Source organism: Hypanus sabinus, chromosome 7, assembly GCF_030144855.1.
Source record: "Hypanus sabinus isolate sHypSab1 chromosome 7, sHypSab1.hap1, whole genome shotgun sequence".
NCBI classification, from domain to species: Eukaryota; Metazoa; Chordata; class Chondrichthyes; order Myliobatiformes; family Dasyatidae; genus Hypanus; species Hypanus sabinus.
This window is the reverse complement of record NC_082712.1, coordinates 163,079,384-163,105,611: the sequence shown is the minus strand read 5'-3', so window position 1 is coordinate 163,105,611 and position 26,228 is coordinate 163,079,384. Positions and strand designations below refer to the sequence as shown.

At 39.3% G+C, this 26,228-nt stretch overlaps 1 protein-coding gene across 1 annotated transcript in view; it reads left to right on the top strand.

Moving 5' to 3' along the window:
* LOC132397564 (protein kinase C-binding protein NELL1-like) overlaps nucleotides 1–26,228 on the top strand; it is a 943,441-nt gene that overhangs the window by 43,276 nt on the left and 873,937 nt on the right. The window contains exon 5 of the mRNA XM_059976383.1: nucleotides 8,499–8,595. Coding sequence (XP_059832366.1) covers nucleotides 8,499–8,595 — 97 coding nt within the window. The remainder of the gene's footprint in view (nucleotides 1–8,498; nucleotides 8,596–26,228) is intronic.

Below are 26,228 nucleotides of genomic sequence, written 5' to 3'. Positions count from 1 at the left end.
TAAAGAATTGTTTCTTATCTGTCCTATATAGCTGGCCCCACAATCTGAGGCTTCATGCCAAAGTTGTAGACTGAGACAGCCTCTTGGCATTGATCCTGCCAATCCCAATCACTACCTTATGTTTTACTGAGATTACCTCTGCTGTGATCGAACGTACACATGGCTCATTTTCTCCTGGGGCAAGGCCTTTGATTTAGGATTCAATTTACTTCCTATTTGTTACAAAATTATTTGGAGACTATGCCGGTTTTTGAACGGGGCATGTTTCAATACTCCTTACAAGACTGATAATATTATGAGGAGTATAGATTAGGAAAATGCAAGCAGGCTTTTTCACAGAGGTTGGGAGAGACTAGAACTAGAGGTCATGGGTTAAGGGTGAAAGGTGAAATGTTTAAGGGGAACATGAGGGGGATCTTCACTTAGCAGATGGTGAGAGTATGTAATGAGCTGCCAGCGGAGTGCGGGATACTGGTTCAATTTCAACATATACGAGATAGGAGGGGTATGGAGTCAAATGGTCTGGGTGCAGTTCAATAGTTTGGCACAGACTAGATGGACTGAAGTACCTGTTTCTGTGCTGTGGTGTTCTATGACTATGACTCTAGGCTGGGTACTCTCAGCCAATCAAATGATATGATATTGGCTAGTAGACTCTTTAGCAGGACAAAGTGGAGAGTGCTCGTAATAAGAGTACCAAATAAATGTTTCGTTGATGTTAATTAAGTTGACCTTGCTGATAAATTGCTGACCGAGAAGGCCTAAACTGTTTTGTCTGAAGCATTGGCAGTTTTCAGCAAGGTGGAAGGCTGATTTTATAATGATTTGCTGATCTGTTCACTACTTTTGAAATGATTAACTGAGAAGCAAGAGCAGGACAAGACAAAAATAATCAATTTACCTGAACAGATTTTGCAACTTGGGTATCTAATGGTGAAGTTGGCTGAAAGCATTTGGCCAGAGAGGTCTCAATAAATTGAGATTGAAGCTTTGTCAGCTTCACTGTGAGGCAAATGTGATGTGAGAGGATTTAATTTAAAATGGAAATAACAGTAGGTTCAAAATTCTTGTATCAGATTGCTTTGTCAAATGGGACAGCTGTCAACCTGGTTAACTGAGATGCTTTTAGTTCTTCGCTGTATTTGACTCCCGGTAAATCCATCATCGAAATTGGCTGTGATAAGTAAGTTCCGATGGATAAGTTTGCCTTTTGTTGCAGTATGACTGAAAACTGAATTCAAGTATTCGCATTGTGAAAGGTTGGAAATTTGTTCTGATGCTTCCAGTTTTGGGCAAACCATCTGAAAATGGCTATTCTGTATCAATATAAGCAGAGCAGAATGATATGTTCCTGAATTTTTTTTCTCTCCAAATGCACAGTACACAATTTTCACTGTCGTATGTCATTAAATTTATTGATTTACAGCAGCTGCACGGTGCAAGAAATAAAGATTACTGTAAGTTACAAAAATAAATGGTGGAAAGGAGAAATAATGAGATAGTGAGACACTCAAATTGCTGGAGAAACTCAGCAGGTCAGGCAAACTCCATGGAAATGAACAGTCAATATTTCGAGCTGAGACCCTTCTTCAGGAGTGTGTTGAAGTGAGTCGGTGACTGAAGTGAGATTAGGTGATTCTAATGAGATAGTGTTCATGGATCATTCAGAAATCTGATGGAGGAGGAGAAGCTGCTTCTAATGCTTGTGTTATCATGACCTCCTGCCTGTTTGTTTTGTGTTCCATATTTATCACATCAGACTCTTACACTTGTGCCTCTTGATGCAGTATTCAATAAGCTCTGACCTGTATCAAGGATTTTTGACACCCTTTTCTCTGTTCATGTATTTTGGCGCCCACATAGTCAGAAGGTAATGAGTTGGCCCCATGATGTTGGGGATCATTTCAATGCAGTATTTGAAGATGTTCTGTGATTATTGGAAATTTAATATTCTTTTTTAAAATTTTTTTTATTAGTTTTTTATACATCTTCTACATAGCTACAGATGAAAAAAACCCCAGATCAAAATGAAGAACATTGATACAGTGCAAAAATAAACATACAATAATAAGAAATTTAATACTCTGTGCACAGCTTCACTTTGTTATTTAAAATCTTCCAAGACACTCATTGAAGAGCAACAGATGAACTTTTCGTGACCTCACTAATATTTGTTCCTTGCATTATATTACCAGCCTTTTGAAAGATCTAAATCTCTGGAGGTTTCTGTTCCGCATCTCTGTGTTGTGGCTGTGACTGCGTTTGCTGTGTGAGAATTGGCTGTTACTTTACAACAGCGATTGTGTTTTCTTAAACCAATACACGCTTCATTTGCTGAAGTCACAAAAGGTGCAGTTCCTGTGGTGGGATTTGCCTCAACTACACAGACCCCCAGAAGGGTTAAGTTAATGTTAAATTTCGGACTCTGAACCTTTGCCTCACCCTCAAGTCATGCACTGAGTGAGGGGATTGCTGCCACAGGAGCGAGAAGCATTTTTTAAAATTGACATACAGCATGGTATAGACCCTCCCGGCCCTTTGAGCCATGACGCCCAGTAATCCCAGACTCAGCCCTAGCCTAATCATAGGACAATTTAAATGATGAATCAGCCTACCAACCGGTACGTCTTTGGACTGTGGGAGGAAACCAGAGCACCTTTTGGAAACCTACATGGTCATGGGGAGAATGAGCTGAATCTTTGCAGGCAGCTGTGGGAAGTTGCTGGAAATGTAAAGCATTGTGCTAACCACTAGGCTACCATGCGCCCCTATTTAGCTTGTACTTGAAGATCAAGGCCTTCAGTGTTCTAATGATCATAGCCATCTTTTATTCAGCTTCAACTTTATTAATTCACCATGTACTTTATGTATTAAGAATTTGCTGTGGCATGTTGGTGCAACATGAGACAAAAATAAAAACATTCAACAGTAATAACTAATTATATAGAAATAAGTTGAAGGTTAGAGTATGGAATGAAATGTGCACAAACACATTAATACCAGCACGAATTTGCAATGTAAACAGCATTACAAAAAGTGGTTTAAAATGTTTACAGTGCAGTGACTGGGGTAATAGAGGGGTTTGGGGGTTTCTAACTGGAATTACTGATCAGATTTAATGTGATGTTAGTGCTTTCAAGGAGGGGATAAAAAAGAAACAGAAATTGGTTTGAGGGCAGGACGACATTTGGAAGTTAATTCCATTCAATGGATCAGAGGTACAGGGGCACTTTTTTTAAACTTTAAGAGACTCCTGTCAGCCCAGTGACACTCCCTTAGACTGGAGTTTGAACAGCCTGATTTCCCATTTGTGGTGTAGTGCTTTAAGCTTCCATTGTCAATCCACCTGGACTCCTTTGAAGTCTGAGTCTGGGAAACCCTTCTTTCCATAGATTTGTAGAATTTGGGGATTCAGCATCCCGGAGATCCTGTTGTGGCCCCACCCATGAAGAAGAACAGTCTGTTGACCAGATTTTTTTTTTGGGCAGGAACCCTCTGAGCCAAGAGAGTTTTTTTCTAATGCTTACTGAGAATCTATCCAAATTTGCCTTTCAGTTAGGAACCCTCTGAGCTACAGAACTAATTGCTTGATCTCTCAGAGGAGAGTTAGACTCTGTCGTTAGGTTTGGGGCGATGGGGGGGTCCATTAAATTGCTGCTATGTCATTGGATCAGAATAATTCTTCCATTTTGTAATGAATGATGGGAATAATATGCACATCTGGAGAGTAGCAAGATTCTGTAAATAATTCGTGCCAATTGTAATCCATATGGAGTTGAAGTCCTGGAGAACTATTGCATAATGCACGAGGAATTATTGACCTTTAATGGGATGTTGACCACAGGGCCTCAGCTTGAATAATCTGCTGTTCATGCCCAATGGGGTTCAGATGTAATTCAAAGACTGAACCCATTTGCAAATGAGATCTGCAATTCTTTTTGAAAAGTAAATTTACATCCAACTGAAATCGAAACATATTTGCAATGTGGATAAGGTTATTTCATGATAGGGATGTCTTGATATTTCTTATTTTTTGTGAGAGGGCACACTACGCATAATCAGTCAATTGTGTGCGTCTATGATGGCATGTGTTCTTCCAAGTGATGGGTAAATAAATATCACTGGAGACTCCAACATTCATTGTAGTTCAATGCGGTTTTATGAAAAGCAGAGAATATGCCTTTCAAATAAAGGTGAAAGCAGGTTAGAGTGGATGGGAAGGGGTGGTAGAATTATCCAAATGAAAAAGGATCTAGTGCTTTCCCAGCATCGATGCGGAATAAACTCTTCTCGGGCTTCCAGATTGGGTACAAGACCTGGTTGGAAGCCCGTGAAGAGTTTATTAGTCTTCCAAATATTGGTTGCAATCTGGAACATGCGGCAAGAGAAGGTAGTGAAGGCAAGTATTCCAACCACAGCCCAAAAGATAGACTGTTTACTCTTTTCCATAGACTCTACCTGGCCTGCCAAGTTCCTCCAGCATCTTGTATGTGTTGCTTTGGATTTCCAGCATCTGTAGAATCTCTCATCTTTGAAATAAGACTGTTTTTATGCTGCAGGATTCTAAAACAATTAAAGATGACTGATATCTTTCTGTACTAACATATACAATATCAGTGTTGTGTAACTGGATATAATTGCAGTCTGATTATGTTGTTGGATTAGTAACCTCAGAACTATTACACTGGACTTCCAAAGCAGTTGCTGAAAATCTAAAATAAAGCATATAAAATGATACAAATATTCAACACGTCAGAGTGCATTTGTGGAAAGAGGAAAGGTCTGTTATCTTTTTAAGGTACAAAATACCTGCTGCCACCATTAAAGTAATTAGAAAGGGTGGACCGGTAGTATGTACCAGTGACCAGTGTTCAATTCTTACTGTTGTTTCTACGTTCTCACTGTGACCATGTGTGTTTCCTCTGGGTGCTCAGGTCCAAAGACGGTTGGTGGATTAATCGATCATTGTAAATTGTCCTGTGATTAGCGTAGGGTTAAATCATGAGTTGTTGGTTGGTGCAGCTAGAAGGGCTGGAATGGCCTGATCTGTGCTGTAACTCCATTTAAAAAAAAAAAGAACTAGCTGTTGATAACCTTTCATGTATGATGTTGATTTGAAATGTTTTTTCCTCTCTCATTCAGTAGATGCTGTTTGACCTGCTGAACATTTGCAGTATTTTTCGGTATTCATTCGGATCCCATCATGTCTATTTAAGAGCTTGATTTTGTTATTTCTTCTACCAATTAGCTTTGAAAGGGTTGTTTAAAACCTTAACCATGAATATTCGTCTGCTACAATCAATGCCTTTTCTAAACAGGCCCTTGGCGATGTACGGTTCTGAGCGTTTTTCTTTTCGATTGCATCTATCCAAATCATCACAAAGAGTAATGGGTGAACAACAACTCCAGCTATCAATGAAGAGTGAATAAGTGCTGGTTTGGCCAACTATTTGTAACCTGGGAATTAATAGAAATTGTTTTGGAATCTTTTTCTGAAAAATCATCCTTTGCTCAGTTCAACGTTATATCTCTCTTTTCAGTTTGAAGAATGAATATTTGTGAATAGTCTCAGTCTCTTCCTGGCAAATTATAGGATAGAAAAAAGCCATCAAGTCCGTAGGCACGCTGAGATAACTGAAGCGTTGTTTTTTTCATCGTATTCGTTCCTTCAGTGTTCCTGTCACTCTTGTAGTAACAACAGTGGTTCAGTCAGTAGCACTCTGGTTAAGGGTTCACTTTAAAATTTCAGATTGATGGTCAACACCACAGTCCAGATTTGAGAATATTGTTCTGTCAAAGTTGCCACGGTGTGAATGAAGTATTTTTGAAAAAAAAGTACTCTCTTGCTTTAGGTGGATATGTATACCCTTTATATGGCACAGCCTCAGAATAGGATATTCCTTTAATAATGATGCACCATCAATAACTCTCGGAGACTGGAAGTGAATGATAGGCTCTTATTAGCAGCAAAAAGGGAGCACGACATCTTGGAGACTGAGGGAGGAGCAGTGCCCCAATTGCCTTTATACAGGGCTCTGTGGGAGGAGCCAGAGGAGCACAGCAGAGGGGCGTGTCCAGACAGGTATACATAGTTTACCACAAATACAGAGATGAAAAGGGATTTCTTTAGCCAGAGGATGGTAGATCTGTGGAATTCATTGCCTCATACCACTGTGGAGGCCAAGTCATTGGGTAAATTTAAACTGTAATACCCTCAAACCCTAGCTGTCCTTGCACAACATCTGTTAAATGGATTTTCCTTCTCTCCTTATTCTGTTGATAATTATTGGCGCTGTTCATATGTTCACATTTAAGTTTGATTGACGTTTACGCATGCGACCATTCTGCTAATTTTTGATAGTGGCTGTTTGCACTATTGTCTTGTAAATTGTTGGTTGCTATTCTGTTGTCTGTTATATTATTGACCCGTGTTTTATTGTAGCACTGAACCACAATCAATTCTATTATGTTTCACATACTGGCAATGAAATGATTCTGATTCTGAGGCTGATAGGTTCTTGATTAGTAAGGCAGTCAAAGGTTACAGGGAAAAGGCAGGAGAATAGGGTTAAGGAGGGTAATAAATCAGCCATGATGGAATGGCAGAGCAGACTCTGTAGACTGAATGGCTTAATTCTGCTCATAATTTGGGGAAGATAAAACAGAATTTATCTCTGCTAGCCTCTTTTTTTTCCCATTTATCCCTCGCTTAAGGAGAGTGGAGGAGAAGATGTGGAATATATAACACCACTGATCGTGGGATCTTGCTCTGTTCAAATCAGGTGCAATGTAACAATGCTTATGTTTCAACTTCTGGCTTTGGTTTATTATTGTCACATGTACCACGATACAGTGTAAAGCTTGACATGCATTCTGTTCATACAGATCAGGTCATTACATAGTGCGTTGAGGTGGAACAATGGAAAACAATAACAGCTCAGAATAAAGTGCAACAACTACAGAGAAAGTGAAACTGCAGGCAATCAATAAAGTGCAAGATCATAATTAGACTGTGAGGTAGAGAGTCCATCGTGTACAAGAGCTACGTTCAAGAATCTGGAAACAGTAGGGTGGAAGCCTGTGATACGTGCTTTCAGGCTGTTGTATCTTCTGCTTGATGGGTGAGGGGAAAACAGAGAATGCCTAGTCTGGGAGGGGTCTTTGATTATGCTGGGTATTTTATGAGAGAGCGAAAAGTATATATACAGTCCACTAAGAGGAGGCTGGTTCCTGTGATGTACTGAACTGTACATCATACCAAGCCATTATGCACCTAGATAAAATGCTTTCTATGGTACATGAATTAAAAAAAGTCTAACACACCAAATGTTTTTTTAAAGAGGTTGTAGAGAGAGTCACAGATTGTCAGTGTTTCTCTATTCTTCTACAAATAGGTTGCTAATTTTTTTTCATGAGTAGAGTATAGGATCTACAAATAATTGGGCTTTCTTGCTAGCTAACAGAATTAAGTGAACAGCATTTACAGTTTACGACATATGAAGGTGACTTTAAAAGAATGATTTACAGGAAAAATTGTTTACCTCTATTTATGTAAAAAAAATTATATTTACATAATAATTGAGACTGTGGAGTTTGCAATTGTTGAATTTCCCATAGGAATCTGTTCATTTGCTCACCTGTCCACTGGCTGGAGAAAGGCTGATTTGAAAAATAGATGGACACTTAATTTCTTTTAAGTTTCAAAGTAGAAAATTGATTATAATGATGATACATTGACAAGCGCTTTCAATGCAGTCGAAATGAAGGAGGAAAATCAATCGTAATGGGTTGAGTTGATCCGTCCCAAATGACCCAAACCAATTCGAGTGTCTGGGAAATGTGGTAATAAGCATACAAATACAACAAAGTAGTTCAAGCCTAATTTATTATTATAAAACACAAAGCAGAAATGAACCACAGTAAATACTATATAGTAAGTTAAAAAGATTTCAGGGCTTACGATTCTTAGTCTCCACTTGATTGTTGCTGTCGTTGGGGGGGGGGGGGTCTTCATTGCTGTTATGGTTGGGGCAGCTCCAAATTCCGACTTGTGAAATCACCTTAGGCAATGATTGATAGTGATTCCTCAGGCTAGGTGAGGTCCCAAGAAATTGAGCTAGAGTTGCTTCAATAAATGGGCTCAATCCACAAACATCGTAACCAAAGACAGATAAACTCTTTTTTGACCAAAGACAGATAAACTCTGCCTTGAGGATAAGAAATAATCCAGCCACTATTAGCAAACACCTACAGTGTTTAACTCGTACAGATACCTTGCATGCTGCAAACTCACAAAGAGGTAAAGTGTCACTTGGAATTGTTCAGGCATTCATCTAATTTTTTTTTTACAAAATTTAATACATCACCAACATATCAATTGATGATATTCACCTGTTCATGTGAAATATTAAAAAATTCCAGTTAATTTTTACAGGAGGGTTTGCAAAGACTTGGGCAGCAGCTTTTAACTTGAGGGAATAATGTGCTCTTTTCCATAGGATTTATGAGCGTGTCATAGATCCCCCCCAGACCACATTCAGCCCAGGAATCAGTGTATGGCTTGGTCAACGGAACAGCAGACATGGGCTATTTAAGGTAAGCAGCTCAATAAGAACTAATTAAATAGAGCTAAATCATTGCCTTGCAGTACACCCCTTTACACGCTTGGATTGAAATACAAAAGCATGAATATTATATTAATGTTGTTACATGCTAAGTCTTATTTGATTAAGGATACGTTTGCTTCATTTGTCACTATTTCACGGTGATTATTGCAAAAATTCATATAGCTGTCCTTTCAGTAAAAACAGTATAGCGTTTATAATAAGAAACATAAATACATATTAACATTTGGCAGAATATAATTGGATGAGTTCCAGAATAGAAAACCATTTATCAAATGTTATTTGCTTTCTTGTTTTACATCTGAGAGAGACAATTGGTGTATTATTCATCTCTGGTATTGTGCTGTTATTTTCCTGCATCGCTTGTATTAGGATTTACAGAAATAGAGAATGCTGATTAATTAGGAGAGGGAAGGAGGGGCATTCTCCTGTTTCTGCCAAGATTTTCTGCTGGCAAGAAAATGCAAGGCTCTAATCTTGAATATCACTGATAATTTTACATTCATTAACAAAATGCATTAAACATCACAATTCACAAAACTTCTCAAAAATGTGGAACAACAAAATGACAATATTCATTTACTACCACACGCAAATCAGAAATTGCTGCTTAATGAGGCTTTAAAATAAGCTGTAAATTGGAACCTTGATGTGTATTTTATTGGGATTGTGCTGTGAACACTTTGGAATTAATACAAAATGATAATGAAGACCTTCACGTCATGAGGTTTGAATAAAATTTTAGAAATTCAGGTGAAATTATTGAGAGTTGATTGGAAAAACTGCTAGCCTTGTTCCCAATTAAGTTTAATTATCTGCAAACCATTTTTTTCTTAAAGAATGGGAAAGGGGAACTCTCTGGATGTTATGCAAAATGGGCAAATTCTCCCATTTTGCTAACTCCTGAGTTTTCACCCAATAATAGTGAGCTGTTATTCGGCCAGGTCTGACCTGAGAGGCTTAGTTTATGAAGAGGAGTGATAGCATTAAGGCAGATTATATAGTTTTAATGAAGGCAAACCTGCCAAAATAAGCTGGTAAACTGATTACAATGTCTAGAGTACACATACTGGATTTTGATGCAAATGTGCTTTGGAAGTTAAGACTGTGGTATAAAACTTGCCGCATACTATTGCTTCATTAACTGTTACAAGAGCAAAGAACAGAAAGGGAGGGAAGGAGAACAAAAAGAACAAAGGGGAGAGGGAAAAAGACAAAAGGTAGTGTGGTTTCTTACAAAACAGATTATAGAAAAATCCATTGAAATTCCAACAGATAACAGTTAACCAATCAAATAACCACATTCAAATAATATGACAACCATCACTGAAAGTTTCCAGAAAAATATAGAAGCAACTGTATCTATTGAAGTCACTGAACAATCAAATATATCGGTGATTATATAAAATACAAATGAACATAAAGCTAAACTACAAGAAAAATCAGTTTTACATCACAATCCAACAATGCAAATGGTTAAATATCCTGCCTCTCCATAAGGTACCCAATTTGTACCATACTGCAACATGGACCAGAAGGACTACGCTCCAGGGTTCTGAAAGAGATAGTTGAAGTGATTATGGAGGAATTAGTAATGATCTCTAGATCCTGGAATGGATCCTGAGGGCTGGAAAATTGTAAATGTTACTCAATTCTTTAAGAAAGAAAAGAGGCAACAGAAAGGAAATAATAGGCCAATTAGCCTGACTTTTGTGGTTGGGAAGATGTTGGAGTCCATTATTAAGGATAAGGTTTCAGAGTACTTGGAGGTTCATGATAAAATAGGCCAAAATCAGTGTGGTTTGCTTAAAGGAAAATCTTGCCTGACAAATCTGTTGGAATTCTTTGAGGAAGTAACCAGAAGGGTAGACAAAAGAGAGTCGGTGGATGCCATGCGCTTGAATTTTCAGAAAGTCTTTGACTAGGTGTCATACATAGTACTACAGGAAAGATACTAGCATGGATAAAAGAATTGCTGACTGGCAGGAAGCTAAGTGTGGGAGTAAAGTGGGCCTTTTCTGGTTGGCTGCCAGTGACTAGTGGAATTCTGCAGGGGTTGTTATTGGGATTGATTCTTTTTACGTAACGTGTCAAAGATTTAGAAGACGGAATTGATGGCTTTGTGGCCAAATTTGTGTACGATACATACATAGGTGGAGAGGCAGGTTTTGCTGAGGAAGCAGGTTAACATATAAGGAGTGTTTGATGACTCTGGGCCTGTACTCACTGGAATTTAGAAGAATGTGGGAGGGGAGTGGGGAATCTCATTGAAACCTATTGAATATTAAAAGACCTAGACAGAGTGGATGTGGAGAGGATATTTCCAGGAGCGGAGAAGTCTAGGACCAGAAGGCACAGCCTCAGAGTAGAGGGATGTCCATCTAGGGCAGAGATGAGGATGAATTTCTTTAGCTCGAGGTTAGTGAATCTGTGGAATCCATTGAAACAGACAGCTGTGGAGACAAAGTCATTGAGTATATTTAAAGTGGGTGTTGATTAATCATGCATTAAAGGTTAAGGGGGAAGGCAGGAGAATGGAGTTGAAAGAGATAATAAATCAGCAGTGATGGAAGGTGCAGCAGACTCGATGGGCCAAATGGCAAAATCTGCTCCTATGCCTTGGGGTCTTAAACTTAAAACCAGTTACTTAGCATTGTGACTAAAATGAACATCATATGCTATTTAGGTTAGTTGTTAAGGTCATGGCTTTGATGTCTGCAGAAATTTGACCAATTTGATTCCTTAGGAGGAGCATTGTTGAGTTTTGGTTGAATATTTATTGCGAATTGTTGATTGTCACTCAAATGGACAGATGCAATGAATTAATTTTTTTCAAATTGCTTTAAACTTGTTGAGGTGTCTAACTCCCACTTGCATGAGTGGGCATTTGTTCTATGAAACACATTTTACAATTATTATAATTATTATCATCTCACTTGAAGGACTCTTTATCTTGTTATTTTATGTTCTCATTATTTATTGCTATTTATTTATATTTGCATTTGCATAGCTTATTGTCTTCTGCACTGTACTTGATCTTTCATTGATCCTGTTATAGTTACTATTCTATCGATTTGCTGAGTATGCCCACAGGAAAATTATTCTTTGAGTTGTATGTGGTGACATATATGTACTCTATAATAAAATTTATCTTGAACTTCTGATCTTGTTTAGTTTGGATTGCTGCTTTTCATTTCCTCCTCTATGTCCTCGACAACTGTACTTACTGAGGAAGTGGCTGCAGAACTTGTCTTGCCTGCATATTGAATGAATGGATAATGGGCAATGCAATTGTGGAGTGAGATCTGCATTTTAATTTGCCAGCTCTGTAAGAACATATTTCTCTCTGGCTTGTTCTTGGAAATATGGCCATGAGCGTATCAAAACTCATGTGAATTTACAATTCAGTTTATCATGCGGACCCATCAGATTAAGGAACCCTTCAAATATCAGGCTCTTAAACCAGCATGGGTAACCCTGCTCACCTAAACATTACAACAATTCTTCAAACTATGGAGTCCCCTTCAAGGATTGTCCAACTTCTGTTCTCAGCATTATTTATTATTAATTTTTTTTGTATTTGCAGAGTTTACCTTCTTTTGCATGTTGTTTGTCAGGCTTTGTTTCTGTGTAGTTTTTTTTTAATTGACTCTGTTGTACATGTACTGTGAATACCTGCAAGGAAATGAATCTCAGTAGTAAATGGTGACATATACTGTTAATAGTTTGATAATAAATTGAAGTTTTTGAATTTTAAAGCTGCTGAAAACTTTATATTATAATACAAATAACTTACTTAGTTCCAATTGCTCCATGCAGCTATTTGTCCTCTTTTAGAGACTTTACTACTCAATCTTGTCAACATTTTTCTCTAGCCGCCTTCTATAGCTAGCTAAGTTCCCACAAAGTGTATGTAAACTAATATGGTAGCAAATTTCCACATCTGTTTTGACTTCAGTCATGATAAGGTGGTACTGTTGCCCATTAATTTGGCTTTGGGCGGATGCATAATAGTGAATTTAAGGAAAATAAGATAATATCCCTTAAGAATGTAAGAAGCAGAAGTAGTTGGGGAGCATCAATGAGTGATCATAACTGATCCAATCTCAGCAGCCCACTTTCTTGCCTTATTCTTAACACTAGATTTTTGGGTTCTAAAGGAATCCGATGATCTCGATTTTGACTTTATTTGATGACAGGGCATTTAGAGAACTGCAAGGATCTCTCTCCTCCAGTGAAGAGATGTCTATTCTGATCCCAGTTCTTAAAACAAAAGTTCGAATCTCTTCTTCATCCCGTGACTGTGGATTCTAGTTCAATATGCCTTTCTGTACCTCTCCAAGCTCTGCATTGACTTCAACTTCTTTGATTAAACTCGCTTCAGGAAAATATCCACCAGACAGTTGGAATGCTTTTTGGAATGCATGTCTATTTCCAATTCATCCCAAGATCCCTCTGAACTGTTTATAGATTTCTCACTACTTAAAAATAATATTTTCCACTATTTCTACCAGAGTAGTTACTCTTGCACTTCTCTCCAATTCATTCCATCCACTTGCCTGCTGATTTGAATCGGACCACATATCCATGCCGACTCCTTGGAACATCCTCTCATCTAGTTTTCATGCCTAGTTTGTCAAAGAGCTTTAATCATGGAGGCCATTAGAATAAATAGCTGCCAGCCCATCATCATCCTCATCCTGCAGTCTTGTCAGTCCTTCTGCTTTGCATCCTCTGAAAGCTGTGTTAGAGATATCAAATGTCTCTTCATTCATAAAAAGTGGATGTAGGTAGAAGGCACGGGAGCCTCAGTACTCACACCACCAGGTTCCAGAGCCCCTCAACCATCAGGCTCTTGAACAAAAGGAGATAACTACACTCATACTATTTCTGGTGTTCCCACAATTGATGGTCTCACTCTAAGGACTCTTTATCTTGTTTTTTCATGCTGTTGTTATTTATTGCTATTTATTTATATTTGCATTTGCATTTGCCAGTTTTTTTGTTCATTGATCCTGTTTACAGTTAGTGTTTTATAGATTCACTTAGTATGCCTGCAGGAAAAAGAATCTCAGTGTTGTATATGGTGACATGTATACACTCTGATAAATTTTACCTTAAACTTTGAAAAACATTCTCATCGCTTAATCACGAACATCATCCTTAGTTTCCTGACTCACTATTAATACCATAATATTTCATAGTTTTACTGATTGCTGATCTCTAAATAACTGGTTTGCTTTTCCTTTCCTCTTTGCGGCAAAAGGTTGCATTTGCTGTTTTCCAAAGTAAAAGTTAAAGAAAATTTAAGATCAAAGTAGGTATATGTTACCATAACCATACTGCTTTCATTTTCTTGCAGGCATTTACAGGAAAGTAAAGAAATACAATAATTTATCAAAGCCTATACATAGACAAAGATAGACCAACAGCCATGTGGAAAAGAAAACAAATTGATCAAATTGGGGAAAAGAATTGTTGAGAACTTCAATCGAGTCCTTGAAAATGAGTCTGTAGGTTGTGGAATCAGTTCAGAGTAGTAATGACAACAACACACACAAAATGCTGGTGGAACACAGCAGGCCAGGCAGCATCTATAGGGAGAAGCGCTGTCGACGTTTCGGGCTGAGACCCTTCGTCAGGACTAACCGAAAGGAAAAATTATTCCACCAGCATTTTGTGTGTGTTGTTGTTTGAATTTCCAACATCTGCAGATTTCCTCGTGTTTGCAGAGTAGTAGTGAGCGGTGTTAACCACGCCAGTCCTGTAGCCTGATGGTTGTATGATAATAATTTCCTGAACCTGGTGGTGCGGGACCTAAGGCTCCCGTACTTTTTCCTTGATGGTGGTATGTGTGAATGAACATCAGCACTATTGAATTTACTTTCAGCATTAACCTCCTGCTGCGAATCCTGGGATAAAGCAGATCATGTCCAGTGAATCTGATGGATTTTTGCTTATTGTCATTAACAGTGGGCTCTGTTTTAACATCACTTATTGTCTTCTGAGTGAATGCAGATTAAAAAGGTATTCGTTTCATGCCTCTGCCACTTTATTTCTTCAGTGTAATTTCCCTTGGCTTGGAAGGATCTGTACTTGTATATTTTTCTTTTATTTGCATACTTTGTGCTCCATGGCAACCATGGATTGATGCACTGGTTTCACTTCTAGTTACTTCACTGGCATTACAGCAGCTGTGTTATTGTCTTGAGCTGAATGGAATGACAAATTGTGAAAAATGCAAGCTCATCAATGCTTAAGGAAAGACAAGGTCACACAGAATTGGCTTGTCTTTCACACCTAATTTTTCCACCAAACAGCAACACATGCAGGTTTGACAATTAGTAAGTGGTTCAGCAAAAAAGGATGTTCTGTATCTTGTCATCCTAATTCCAATAATTTTCAGTAGGCTTTCCATACTTAATTTTAAAATAATATGGTATGCTCTGTCTAGAAGTTGGGAATTGTAATTTCTTATAATGTTCTCACATTTCTTATGTTCTCACATTTTGTCCTTGGAGCCTGTTCTGCCATTCACTAACTGATTTCTACATTTTAATCATTTATTGCCCTTGACCTAATAATGCTTAATATCATTGAATACAAATCTAGTAAAAACAAAAAGATCTAGTGCTTTCCCAGCATATATGATGAATAAACTCTTCTCGGGCTACTGGTCAGGTACAGGTATCATTTTTAACTGATGTCTCAATGATAAACTCTGCCAGTTTCATCAGGGATGATGCTTACGCATGTCTACTCCTGTGGTATGAATACCCCGTTATTTCAATCTGATTTCAACCACAGTCCCACTTTGTTTGCAACCAAGTTCCAGTCAACTTAATTTGGTCAACTTGTATCTAAATTGAATTAAATCTAGTCAACTTTATTTTATTTTTACTTAGCCACCTATATTTTGGAAGTCTGCAAGTCAGATCCAAATGTCTATTACACCTTGTGTAAGGGGGTCACTCCTGACATAGCTGTTTTTTTTTTGTCCATGACTATCCTTCACCCCATTAATGCCATTCGAGGATTAGTATTTGATATTGGTCACAAAGTGCACTGATGGAGAACTACAAAGAGGGTTGGATGGAATTGGAATTGATTTATTCTTCTCCCATGCACCAAGATACAGTGAAAAGCTTGTCCCACATACTGTTCATACAGACCAGACCATTAGTCAGACTTTGAGGTTCAATAATGGAAAACAATAACAATGCAGACTAAAGAGTAACAGCTATGGAGAACGTGCAGTGCAGGTGAACAATAAGGTGCAAGATCATAATGAGTTAGATTGAGGTCAAAAGTACATCTTGCCATACTAGGGAAATGTTTAATTGTCTTATGGCAGTAGGATAGAAGTTATCCTTGAGCCTGATGGTACGTGCTTTCAGGCATTTGTAACTTTTTCCTGATGGAATAGGACAGAAGAGAGTATGTGTTGGATGGGTGGGGTCTTTGTCTATACTTCTCACTGCCTGAATAATGGAACCAGTAATAATCAGTCCACAGAGGGGAGGCCGGTTTCCATGATACGCTGAGCTGTGTCCATAACTCTTCGGTTTCTTGCGGTCACGTACAGAGCAGTTGCCATACCAAGCTGTTATGCATCCAGATAGCAACACACACAAAATGCTGGTGGAACGCAGCAGGCCAGGCAGCATCTATAGGAAGAAGTACAGTCGATGTTTCGGGCCAAGACCCTTCGGCAGGACTCAGATAGAATGTTTTCTATGGCACATTGATAAAAATTGTCAAGGACAATGGGGACATGATGCAAGACATTGAATCCCTTGAATTTGTTTACTTGACCAAAGGCCCAGCGTACTTTGTATTCACACAGGACTTTACTGTAGAAGAAATTAAAAGCAAGTTATATTAAAAGCAAGAGGATAGTGAGGGATAAAATTGGCCCCTTAGAGAATCAGAGTGGTCAGCTATGTGTGGAACCGAAGGAGATGGGAGAGATTTTGAATGATTTCTTCTCTTCGGTATTCACTAAGGAGAAGGATATTGAATTGTCTAAGGTGTGGGAAACAAGTAAGGAAGTTATGGAACCTATGACAATTAAAGAGTGGAGGTACTGGCGCTTTTAAGAAATTTAAAAGTGGATAAATCTCCGGGTCCTGACAGGATATTCCCCAGGACCTTGAGGGAAGTTTGTGTAGAAATAGCAGGAGCTCTGACGGAGATCTTTAATATGTCATTAGAAACGGGGATTGTGCCGGAGGATTGGCGTATTGCTCATGTGGTTCCATTGTTTAAAAAGGGTTCTAGAAGGAAGCCTAGCAATTATAGACCTGTCAGTTTGACATCAGTGGTGGGTAAATTAATGGAAAGTATTCTTAGAGATGGTATTAATAATTATCTGGATAGATGGGATCTGATTAGAAGTAGCCAGCATGGATTTGTGCATGGAAGGTCATGTTTGACAAACCTTATTGAATTTTTTGAAGAAGTTACGAGGAATGTTGACGAGGGTAAGGCAGTGGATGTAGTCTATATGGACTTCAGCAAAGCCTTTGACAAAGTTCCACATGGAAGGTTAGTTAAGAAGGTTCAGTCGTTAGGTATTAATGCTGGAGTAATAAAATTGATTCAACAGTGGCTAGATGGGAGATGCCAGAGAGTAGTGGTGGATAATTGTTTATCGGGATGGAGGCCGGTGACTAGTGGGGTGCCTCAGGGATCTGTTTTGGGCCCAATGTTGTTCGTAATATACATAAATGATCTGGATGATGGGGTGGTAAATTGGATTAGTAAGTATGCCGATGATACTAAGGTAGGAGGTGTTGTGGATAATGAGGTGGATTTTCAAAGCTTGCAGGGAGATTTATGCCGGTTAGAAGAATGGGCAGAACGTTGGCAGATGGAGTTTAATGCTGAGAAGTGTGAGGTTCTACATTTTGGCAGGAATAATCCAAATAGAACATACAGAGTAAATGGTAGGGCATTGAGGAATGCAGAGGAACGGAGAGATCTAGGAATAACTGTGCATAGTTCCCTGAAAGTGGAGTCTCATGTAGATAGGGTGGTGAAGAGGGCTTTTGGAACACTGGCCTTTATAAATCAAAGCATTGAGTACAGAAGTTGGGATGTAATGCTAAAGTTGTACAAGGCATTGGTAAGGCCAAATTTGGAATATTGTGTGCAGTTCTGGTCACCGAATTATAGGAAAGATATTAATAAATTAGAGAGAGTGCAGAGACGATTTACTAGGATGTTACCTGGGTTTCAGCAATTAAGTTACAGAGAAAGGTTGAACAAGTTAGGTCTCTATTCATTGGAGCGTAGAAGGTTGAGGGGGGATTTGATCGAGGTATTTAAAATTTTGAGAGGGATAGATAGAGTTGACGTGAACAGGCTGTTTCCATTGAGAGTAGGGGAGATTCAAACTAGAGGACATGATTTGAGAGTTAGGGGGCAGAAGTTTAAGGGAAACACGAGGGGGTATTTCTTTACTCAAAGAGTGATAGCTGTGTGGAATGAGCTTCCTGTAGAAGTAGTAGAGGCCAGTTCAGTTGTGTCATTTAAGGTAAAATTGGATAGGTATATGGACAGGAAAGGAGTGGAGGGTTATGGGCTGAGTGCGGGTAGGTGGGACTAGGTGAGATTAAGGGTTCGGCACGGACTAGGAAGGCCAAGATGGCCTGTTTCCGTGCTGTGATTGTTATATGGTTATATATGGTTATATGGTTAAAGTACAGTTGTAAGTCTTGGGAATGGTGGGATTGAAAATTAGACTAGGGTCTGAGATCGCTGGGATGGGGAGGGGGTGTGGGGGGTGGGTGGATGTAGAGTGTTTGTTGGAATGGGTCAGAAATTACATAGAATGCAGAGTGACGATGAAAGAGGTGAAGCCTTGCCTGAAATGCTGGATTTCTTGCAAGTGAAAATTACTGATCTCGGGTTTAACATTTCAGTTTGTTCCTGTTTTATTTCATGAGATCCATGCCATTACTGGGTCTTCTTTTCACATTGACACTAGAAACTAATTTTTTACTATTAGGTGCCACTGCATGCTTGGCCAACTCTGCCTGTGCACAAGGAGTCATGTCTAATTTATAAAATCATGCCTTTGTGCACTAAGTATAAGGCATTGCTTGATTGAATTTCTTGACTTGATTCTCTCAATCCACCCTGTTAGATCAATTCAATCATTCCTTTCCATGGGGGATCATTACCTCAATACCATTTGCTTTACATCTCGCCTTTAGTTTTTGATATTTCTGCTATAAGGAGAAGTTTTTTTCCTACTCATTCTTGTTGGCTCCAGAGATAACAAATCCAGCCTATCCAGTGTTTCATAGTTGAAATATTCCCAGTATCCAATCCAACAGCCTGGAAAATCTCCATGGCACCCTCTCCAGTACAAGCATGATTTTTCTATAGTGTGGTGACCCCATCTACACTTATTGACCACGTTACTAGGTAAAGGAGTGGAACCAGGTGTGGTCCTCTGCTGCCGTAGCTCATCCACTGCAAGTTTTTGATGTGTTGTGCACTCAGAGTTGCTCTTCGGCACATCAGTGTTGTAATGAGTGGGTATTTGAGTTACTGTCACCTTCCTGTCAGCTTCAACCAATCTGGCCATTCTCCTTTGATTTCTGTCATTAACAGGGCACTTTTGCCCACAGAACAGTCATTGACCATATACCATTTTGCTTTTTGCACCATTCTCCACCACTCCGTAAACTCTGGAGACTGTTGTGCATGAAGGTACCAAGAGATCAGCAGTTCCTGAGATACTTCAACCATCTCGTCTGGCACCAAAAAACATTTCATGGTCAAAGCTACTTAGACCACATTCCTTGGCCATTCTGATACTTAGTCTGAACAATAACTGACCTCTTGACCATGTCTGCATGCTTTTATGGAATGAGTTGCTGCTACTTGATTGGCTGATGAGATATTTGCATTATCAGGCACCTGTATGTTAACATGTTTTTTTTAAAAAAAAGTGACCACTGAGTGTATGTACACACTCCTTCTGTGACTTAACTAATGTTTTATCTAATTACACCTTTATTGCTTTTGTATTCTACACCCAGTCTAATGAAGGAAAGTACCCATGGCTGCCTTAACCATCTCCTCTATCTGTGCTGCCAACTTCAGGGATCATTGGATTTGTATACCAAGAACCTGCTGCTCCTCAGTTCTCTCTAGGGTCCTGTTATATACTGGATTTGGTTAAGCCCAAGAAATCCTCCCCTGTTGCTGTGTTACAAAGTTCTAAGCTCTAATCAGAGCTTGTTATATAACCATAGGTGAGAGGCGTTGAACGATGTGGGAATTGGGGTAAGAAGTACTGTTTGACACTGCAGTTCATATTCTCCAATATTTCTTTGATATAATTGTATTTTTTTGAGCATGTGGTGCGGTGTGGTGCATCTATCATTTTATCTTGTACTCAGTTATCATTAACATTTTATGCTGGCCAAGGAGTTTACACATTTCTCAAGACCCTTTCCATCAATATAGCCGGCTATTGTGGTGATTCTCATGTTGCGCTTTGTTTAGTCAACACATGAATTAAACTTTCAGCTTGCAGCCCAGGAACATCTTGAAGTTGCAGTCCTGCTACAGATCATTGTAGTGGCATATAATAGATGGGAGTGCTGCAGAAAGGTCCCAGCCCGAAACGTTGGCTGTACTTTTTCCTCCAGCATTTTGTGTATGTTGCCTGGATTTCTAGCATCTGCAGGTTTTCACTCGTTTGTGGTTGTAGTGATGTATAACTGATGGCTGTCTTTCAATGACAGGTTCCAGTTTTTAGTGGTAAGTTGAAATGGTTTTCTAATTATTTTAAAATTACATAACAAACGGGACACGGATCACTTTGCAGGGAACAGTCACATTTGCCAATATTGCATGTGTTTGACCCCTTTATATACCACTTTCTAGCATTCATATGTAATGCTGTCCAAACATTTTTGTCCTTGCTGTCTACTTCAGTTCAATTCACCTTAAAGAACCTCAATTCACTTCATGTCTGGACCACCAAAGCAGCCATTTTGATGTGCCTTCCACTTTGACATTACCAGTTTGGTCCTCTTGCCCTCAATTAGCTTACTCTATTTTTCACACACTACATCTGTTAGTTTCTTGTGGTTTGTCTGCACAGCGACTTGCCCCAATTAACTGAGAGTTTCTCGGACATGGTTGACCCAAAGCAGATATGTAATCAGCAGACCTTCTCAACAACTTCTTTAATTTTGATAAAGATTTGCTTTATTTGTCATTGTACACCCGAAGTGAAATGAGTCCTTTGTGTCAATGACCAACACAGTCTGAATGTGCGCTGGGGCAGCCCGCAAGGGACACCGTACCTCTGGCTCCAACATAGCAAGCTGACAATGACAAATCTTTACTCATTTGTGCATCTCTGTATTTGTCAATGTGGAGTGGAGAGTGAGTTTGTAAATCTGGTAGGAGTGAAGGATGTTGGGAATGGTGGGGGGGGGGGCGCCATTGGAAGGGTGTGAGACAAGTGGCAGAGAAGGAGTGCCAGTTGGGTAGGGGTAGTGTAGGTGCAGACACACTCAGCCCTGAGATGCCAGGCAAGGTCATTAGATTCTAAACAAATGATTTGTTCATCATTACAGAATGTCTCTTTGGTGCTCCCTGTTCCCTCTCCCCACCCTTCCCCTTTTGCCAACCAGGGTTCCCCTCTCCCTGCCCCCTTTCCACTCTCAGTCCACAATAGAGACCCATATCAGAATCAGGTTTATCATCGTTCAGATATGTCATGAAATTCATTTTTTTGTGATAGCGGTACAGTGTAATACATAAAATTACTACAATACTCTTCAAAAGTCTTAGGCTCACTAGCTATATATATGCACCTAAGACTTTTGCACAGAATTGTAATTTTCTGATTTGCACTATTTGTCAAAATACTGGGTGAACGAGTAGTCTTCGGGGTACTGCAAGTCTGTGTCTTTACTGATGCTTTGCTGCATGCTTGAGTGTTCCGTGCGGGGCGCTGATGTGTTATTTTGCTGGTGGGGGAGGAGGGATTGTTGCTTTGTGTGGGAGGGGGAACTGGGGGGGGGGCTTTGAGGTTCTGACATTTAACTGTCATTCTTTCTATTTTTGTAGATGTTTGCAAAGAAAAAAAATTTCAGGATGTATATTGTATATATTTCTCTGACATTAAATGTCCCATTGAAACCTTTGAAGTTGTCTTTTGCACATTGGTTGTTTATCAGTTTTTGTTTATGCACTATGTTTCATAAATTCTATTGCATTTCTTTCTTTTCCTGTAAATGCCCGTGAGAAAATGAATCTTAAAGTCTATTGACATATACATACTTTGATAAAAATGACTTCGATTTTGACAGTAGTAATGCTGGGTCTTAACCTAAAGCTTCAAGTAACTCTTTGGCTCCTCAGAAGCTGCACATCCAGCAGAGTTCTTCCACCAGTTTGTTGTTGATGTTTTTTTTGCCATACATTCTAGAGTCTGCAGTCTTTTGTGTTTCCATGTCTCACAATTTGGTGCAATCTCAATGGTGGAAAATGTCTCATTGCAATAAACAATGTCAAATTTCGCTCCATTTATCTTTGTTGGAAGGTGAAGGCAGGTGCAGCTTTGCACACATTCTATATTGAAGCTTTCAAAATCAAAGTTCAAAGTAAACTAATTATCAAAGTATGTATATGTCACTGTATACTACCATGAGATTCATTTTCTTCTGGGCATTGACAGTAGAACAAAGAAATACAATAGAATCAATGAAAGACTACGCACAAACGAAGACTGACAAACCACAGTGGTGTTGCGGTTAGCAGGACTCGATTACACCTTGGGGTTTCAGAGAGTTCAACTCTGACATCATCTGTAAGGAGTCTGTCCGTCCTCCCTGTGAAATGCATGTGTTTCCTCCGGGTGCTTCAGTTTCCTCCCGTGGATCAAAGAAGTACCAGTTAGTAGTTTAATTGGTCATTGTAAGTTTTCCTGTGATTAGGCTAGCGTTCAATTGGAGGTTGCTGTACTGGGTGACTCAAGGGGCCAGATGGGTCTACTCTGCACTGTATCTCAATAAATAAATAAATGGGTAAACAACCAATGTGTGTAAGAAGTCAAACTGTGCAAATGGAAAAGATAATAAATAAATAAGTAGATGAATATTATTGAGAACAAGAGTTGCTGAGTCCTTGAAAGTAAGTCCATAGCTTGTGAAATAAGTTCAGTGTTGAGGTGAGTGGAGTTATTCACAATGGCCTGATGACTGAAGAGTAATAACAGTTCCTAGATTACTAGGAGTATTACTAGATGTACATTTATATGAATCAGAATCAGGTTTATTATCACCACCATCTGTCGTGAAATTTGTTAACTTAGCAGCAGCAGCTCAATGCAATACATGATATAGAAGATTTTTAAAAAAAACTTAAAATAATAAATAAGTAAATCAATTACAATATATGCATATAGATTTACTAGAATTTTACCTGGGTTTCAGCACCTAAGTTACAGAGAAATTTTGAACAAGTTAGGTCTTTATTCTTTGGAATGTAGAAGGTTGAGGGGGGACTTGATAGAGGTATTTAAAATTATGAGGGGGATAGATAGAATTGACGTGGATAGGCTTTTTCTATTGAGAGTAGGGGAGATTTAAACAAGAGGACATGAGTTGAGAGTTAAGGGGCATAAGTTTAGGGGTAATACGAGGGGGAACTTCTTTACTCAGAGTGATAGCTGTGTAGAATGAGCTTCCAGTAGAAGTGGTAGAGGCAGGTTCGATTTTTGTCATTTAAAGTAAAATTGGATAGGCATATGGACAGGACAGGAATGGAGGGTTATGGGCTGAGTGCAGGTAGGTGGGACTAGGTGAGAGTAAGCGTTCGGCACGGACTAGAAGGGCCAGGGTGGCCTGTTTCTGTGCTGTAATTGTTATATGGTTATATAGAATAGATTTAAAATGTGCAAAAAGGGAAATACTGTATATTTAAAAAAAAATTGAGGTAATGTCCAAGGGTGCAATGTCCATTTAGGAATTGGATGGCAGAGGGGAAGAAGCTGTGCCTAAATCACTGAGTGTGTGCCTTCAGGCTTCTGTACCTCTTGCCCGATGGTAAAAATGAGAAAAAGGCATACCCCGAGTGCTTGAGGTCCTTAATAATGGACGCTGCCTTTCTGAAACACTGCTCCCCGAAGACGTCCTGGGTATTACAAAGTATCCAAGATGTAGCTGACTAGATTTACAACCCTCTGCAGCTTCTTTCAGTCCTGTGCAGTAGCCCCTCCATACCAGACAGTGATGCAGGCTGTCAGAATGCTCTCCATGGTACATCTATAGAAATTTTTGAGTGTATTTGTTGACATGCCAAATCTCTTCAAACTCCTAATGAAGTATAACCGCCATCTTGCCTTCTTTATAAATACCTCAATAGTTACTACATCGATAGAGAGGGAAAACTTTGATTTCAAACCTCTGCTGCCTTGCAGCTATACCCACTCATGGGAAAGGCTTTGGGAGTAAACCGTGCAGACAAATCTGGATCTGGAGTCCCTAAGGCGGTCCAGTGTTGCCTTCAACCTCATTCTGGCAACTCTTGAGATCACACTGGTGCCAAGCTGTATCGGCCTGTGCCCTTCCCTCGGACGACATCGGTGTGTGGAGAGGGGAGACTTGCTGCATTGGCAACTGCTGGTCTTCCATACAACCCTGCTCAGGCCTGCGCCCTGGGGAGGATACTCCAGTAGACTTTCCAGGCGCAGATCCATGGTGTCGCAAGACCAACGGATGCCAGCAAGATAGTTACTGAGAGTTACTGTATCATTAGCGATTAATGCTCATTCCATGCCAGTGAATATAGATAATTCCAGGATACTTATCATTGAGTATTTGTCAATTTGACAAATTCATGCATGCACTAGAAAGAGTTATCCACCTCACTTACTGAGGTTAGTATAGTTAGACCTAAGTTTGGTGAGAGGACTGTCTGTGTGTCATATGCAATGTTGTCTTTCGATTGCTGCAGTCAGAAATTGAAATAAGTTGGCACTGAATATTGGATAAAAGGTAACCACATTGGTTACTATACAACCAGAGCAATTTTAAAAAAAAAAGTTCTGTTCTTCACTATAGCTACAAAAGGTTTGACACAAAGACGACAAGTATTCCTTGGTCTTGGTCACAACTACTGCAATTACCTTGTCATTGATGTTGGATCTGGCTGTGTTTCTTTGCATTATACCGAAAAGAAAGCTTTAATAGTATTTAATTAATGGCAGAATTCTGTCCTTACAATTTCACCCTGCCTTTTCAGCCCAATAATTGTAATCATCTTACAATGACGTTGCATGCTCATGCATTGGAAGTAGGCAGAATAGCCAATTAATGTAATCTACAACTTCAAAATGTGCCAGGACAGAATAACTGTACCTGAGATCTGTGGTTATTTGTGCTGACTTGGCCGTCATTTAAAAGTAAAACTGACAGTGATTTCATTCTGAAAACAGCTGTTATTTATATTGAAGTCAGCTCGCGTATTCCCATGGAAGCTTGCCATATGTTTGAGGTCAGAGATATAAGATGATACAAAACATTCAAAATTCTTCTAATTTATGCATACGATTAAATTAGAAATGTGACTGATATTCCAAATAAATATTATACATGCAGTCCATTCTGTACTTAATAAAGTGGCCACTGAGTGCATGTTCCTGGCCTTCTGCTGTGTAGCCTGTCCACTTCAAGGTTTGATGTACTGTGCATTCAGAGATGTCCTTCTGCACACCACTGTTGTAACGTGTAGTTATTTGACTTGCTGTCACCGTTGTATCGGCTTGAACTAGTATGGCCATTCTCCTTTGACTTCTCTCATTAACAAGAGTGGTCTGAGGAAAATGGCCAGACTGGTTGAAGCTGACAGAATTCACCTTATCAGTTTGGATGGCAGGGTGAATCCTGTCCATAGAACTTGTCCAAAGAATTGCAGCTCACTTGATTTTTTTTTTGATGTTTTTGCACTATTCTCTTTGAACTCTAGATACTGTTGTGCATGAAAATCCCAGGAGATCAGCAGTTTCTGACATACTCAAAACACCCCGTCTGGCACCAACAATCATTCCACAGTCAAAGTCACTTAGGTCACATTTTTTCCTCATTCTGATGTTTGGTCTGAACAGCAACTGATCTTCTTAACCATGTCGACAAGCTTTTATGCGATGAGCTGCTGCCACTTGAGTGTCTGATTCGATATTTGCAGTAATGAGCAGGTATACCTAATAAAGTGGCCAATGAGTGTATATTTTTACCTCATTTCTTGAAGCGCATCTCAGTTCGGCTCACCTGACCTGAATAGAATGTTGATGGCAGTGAAATGGACATCTTGTTATTTCTGGAAGCACACTTTCAGCAGTTGTCTAAGCTTGTCTTGCATGGTGATGCGACCTAACTTCTAATTGAATCCTGCATTGCCCATTTACCTTCTGTCTCCCACCACCTCCAAACCTCATGAGTCTCATCACAATTGTTTGTTTTTTGAATTACTCAAATAAAAGCTGCCAGCTATTTGTTTTTTTTTTCTCCAGATTTCCTGCAGAGGCAGCTGCTTGAAGCTGATAGTAGATGCATTATTAGTATTTCC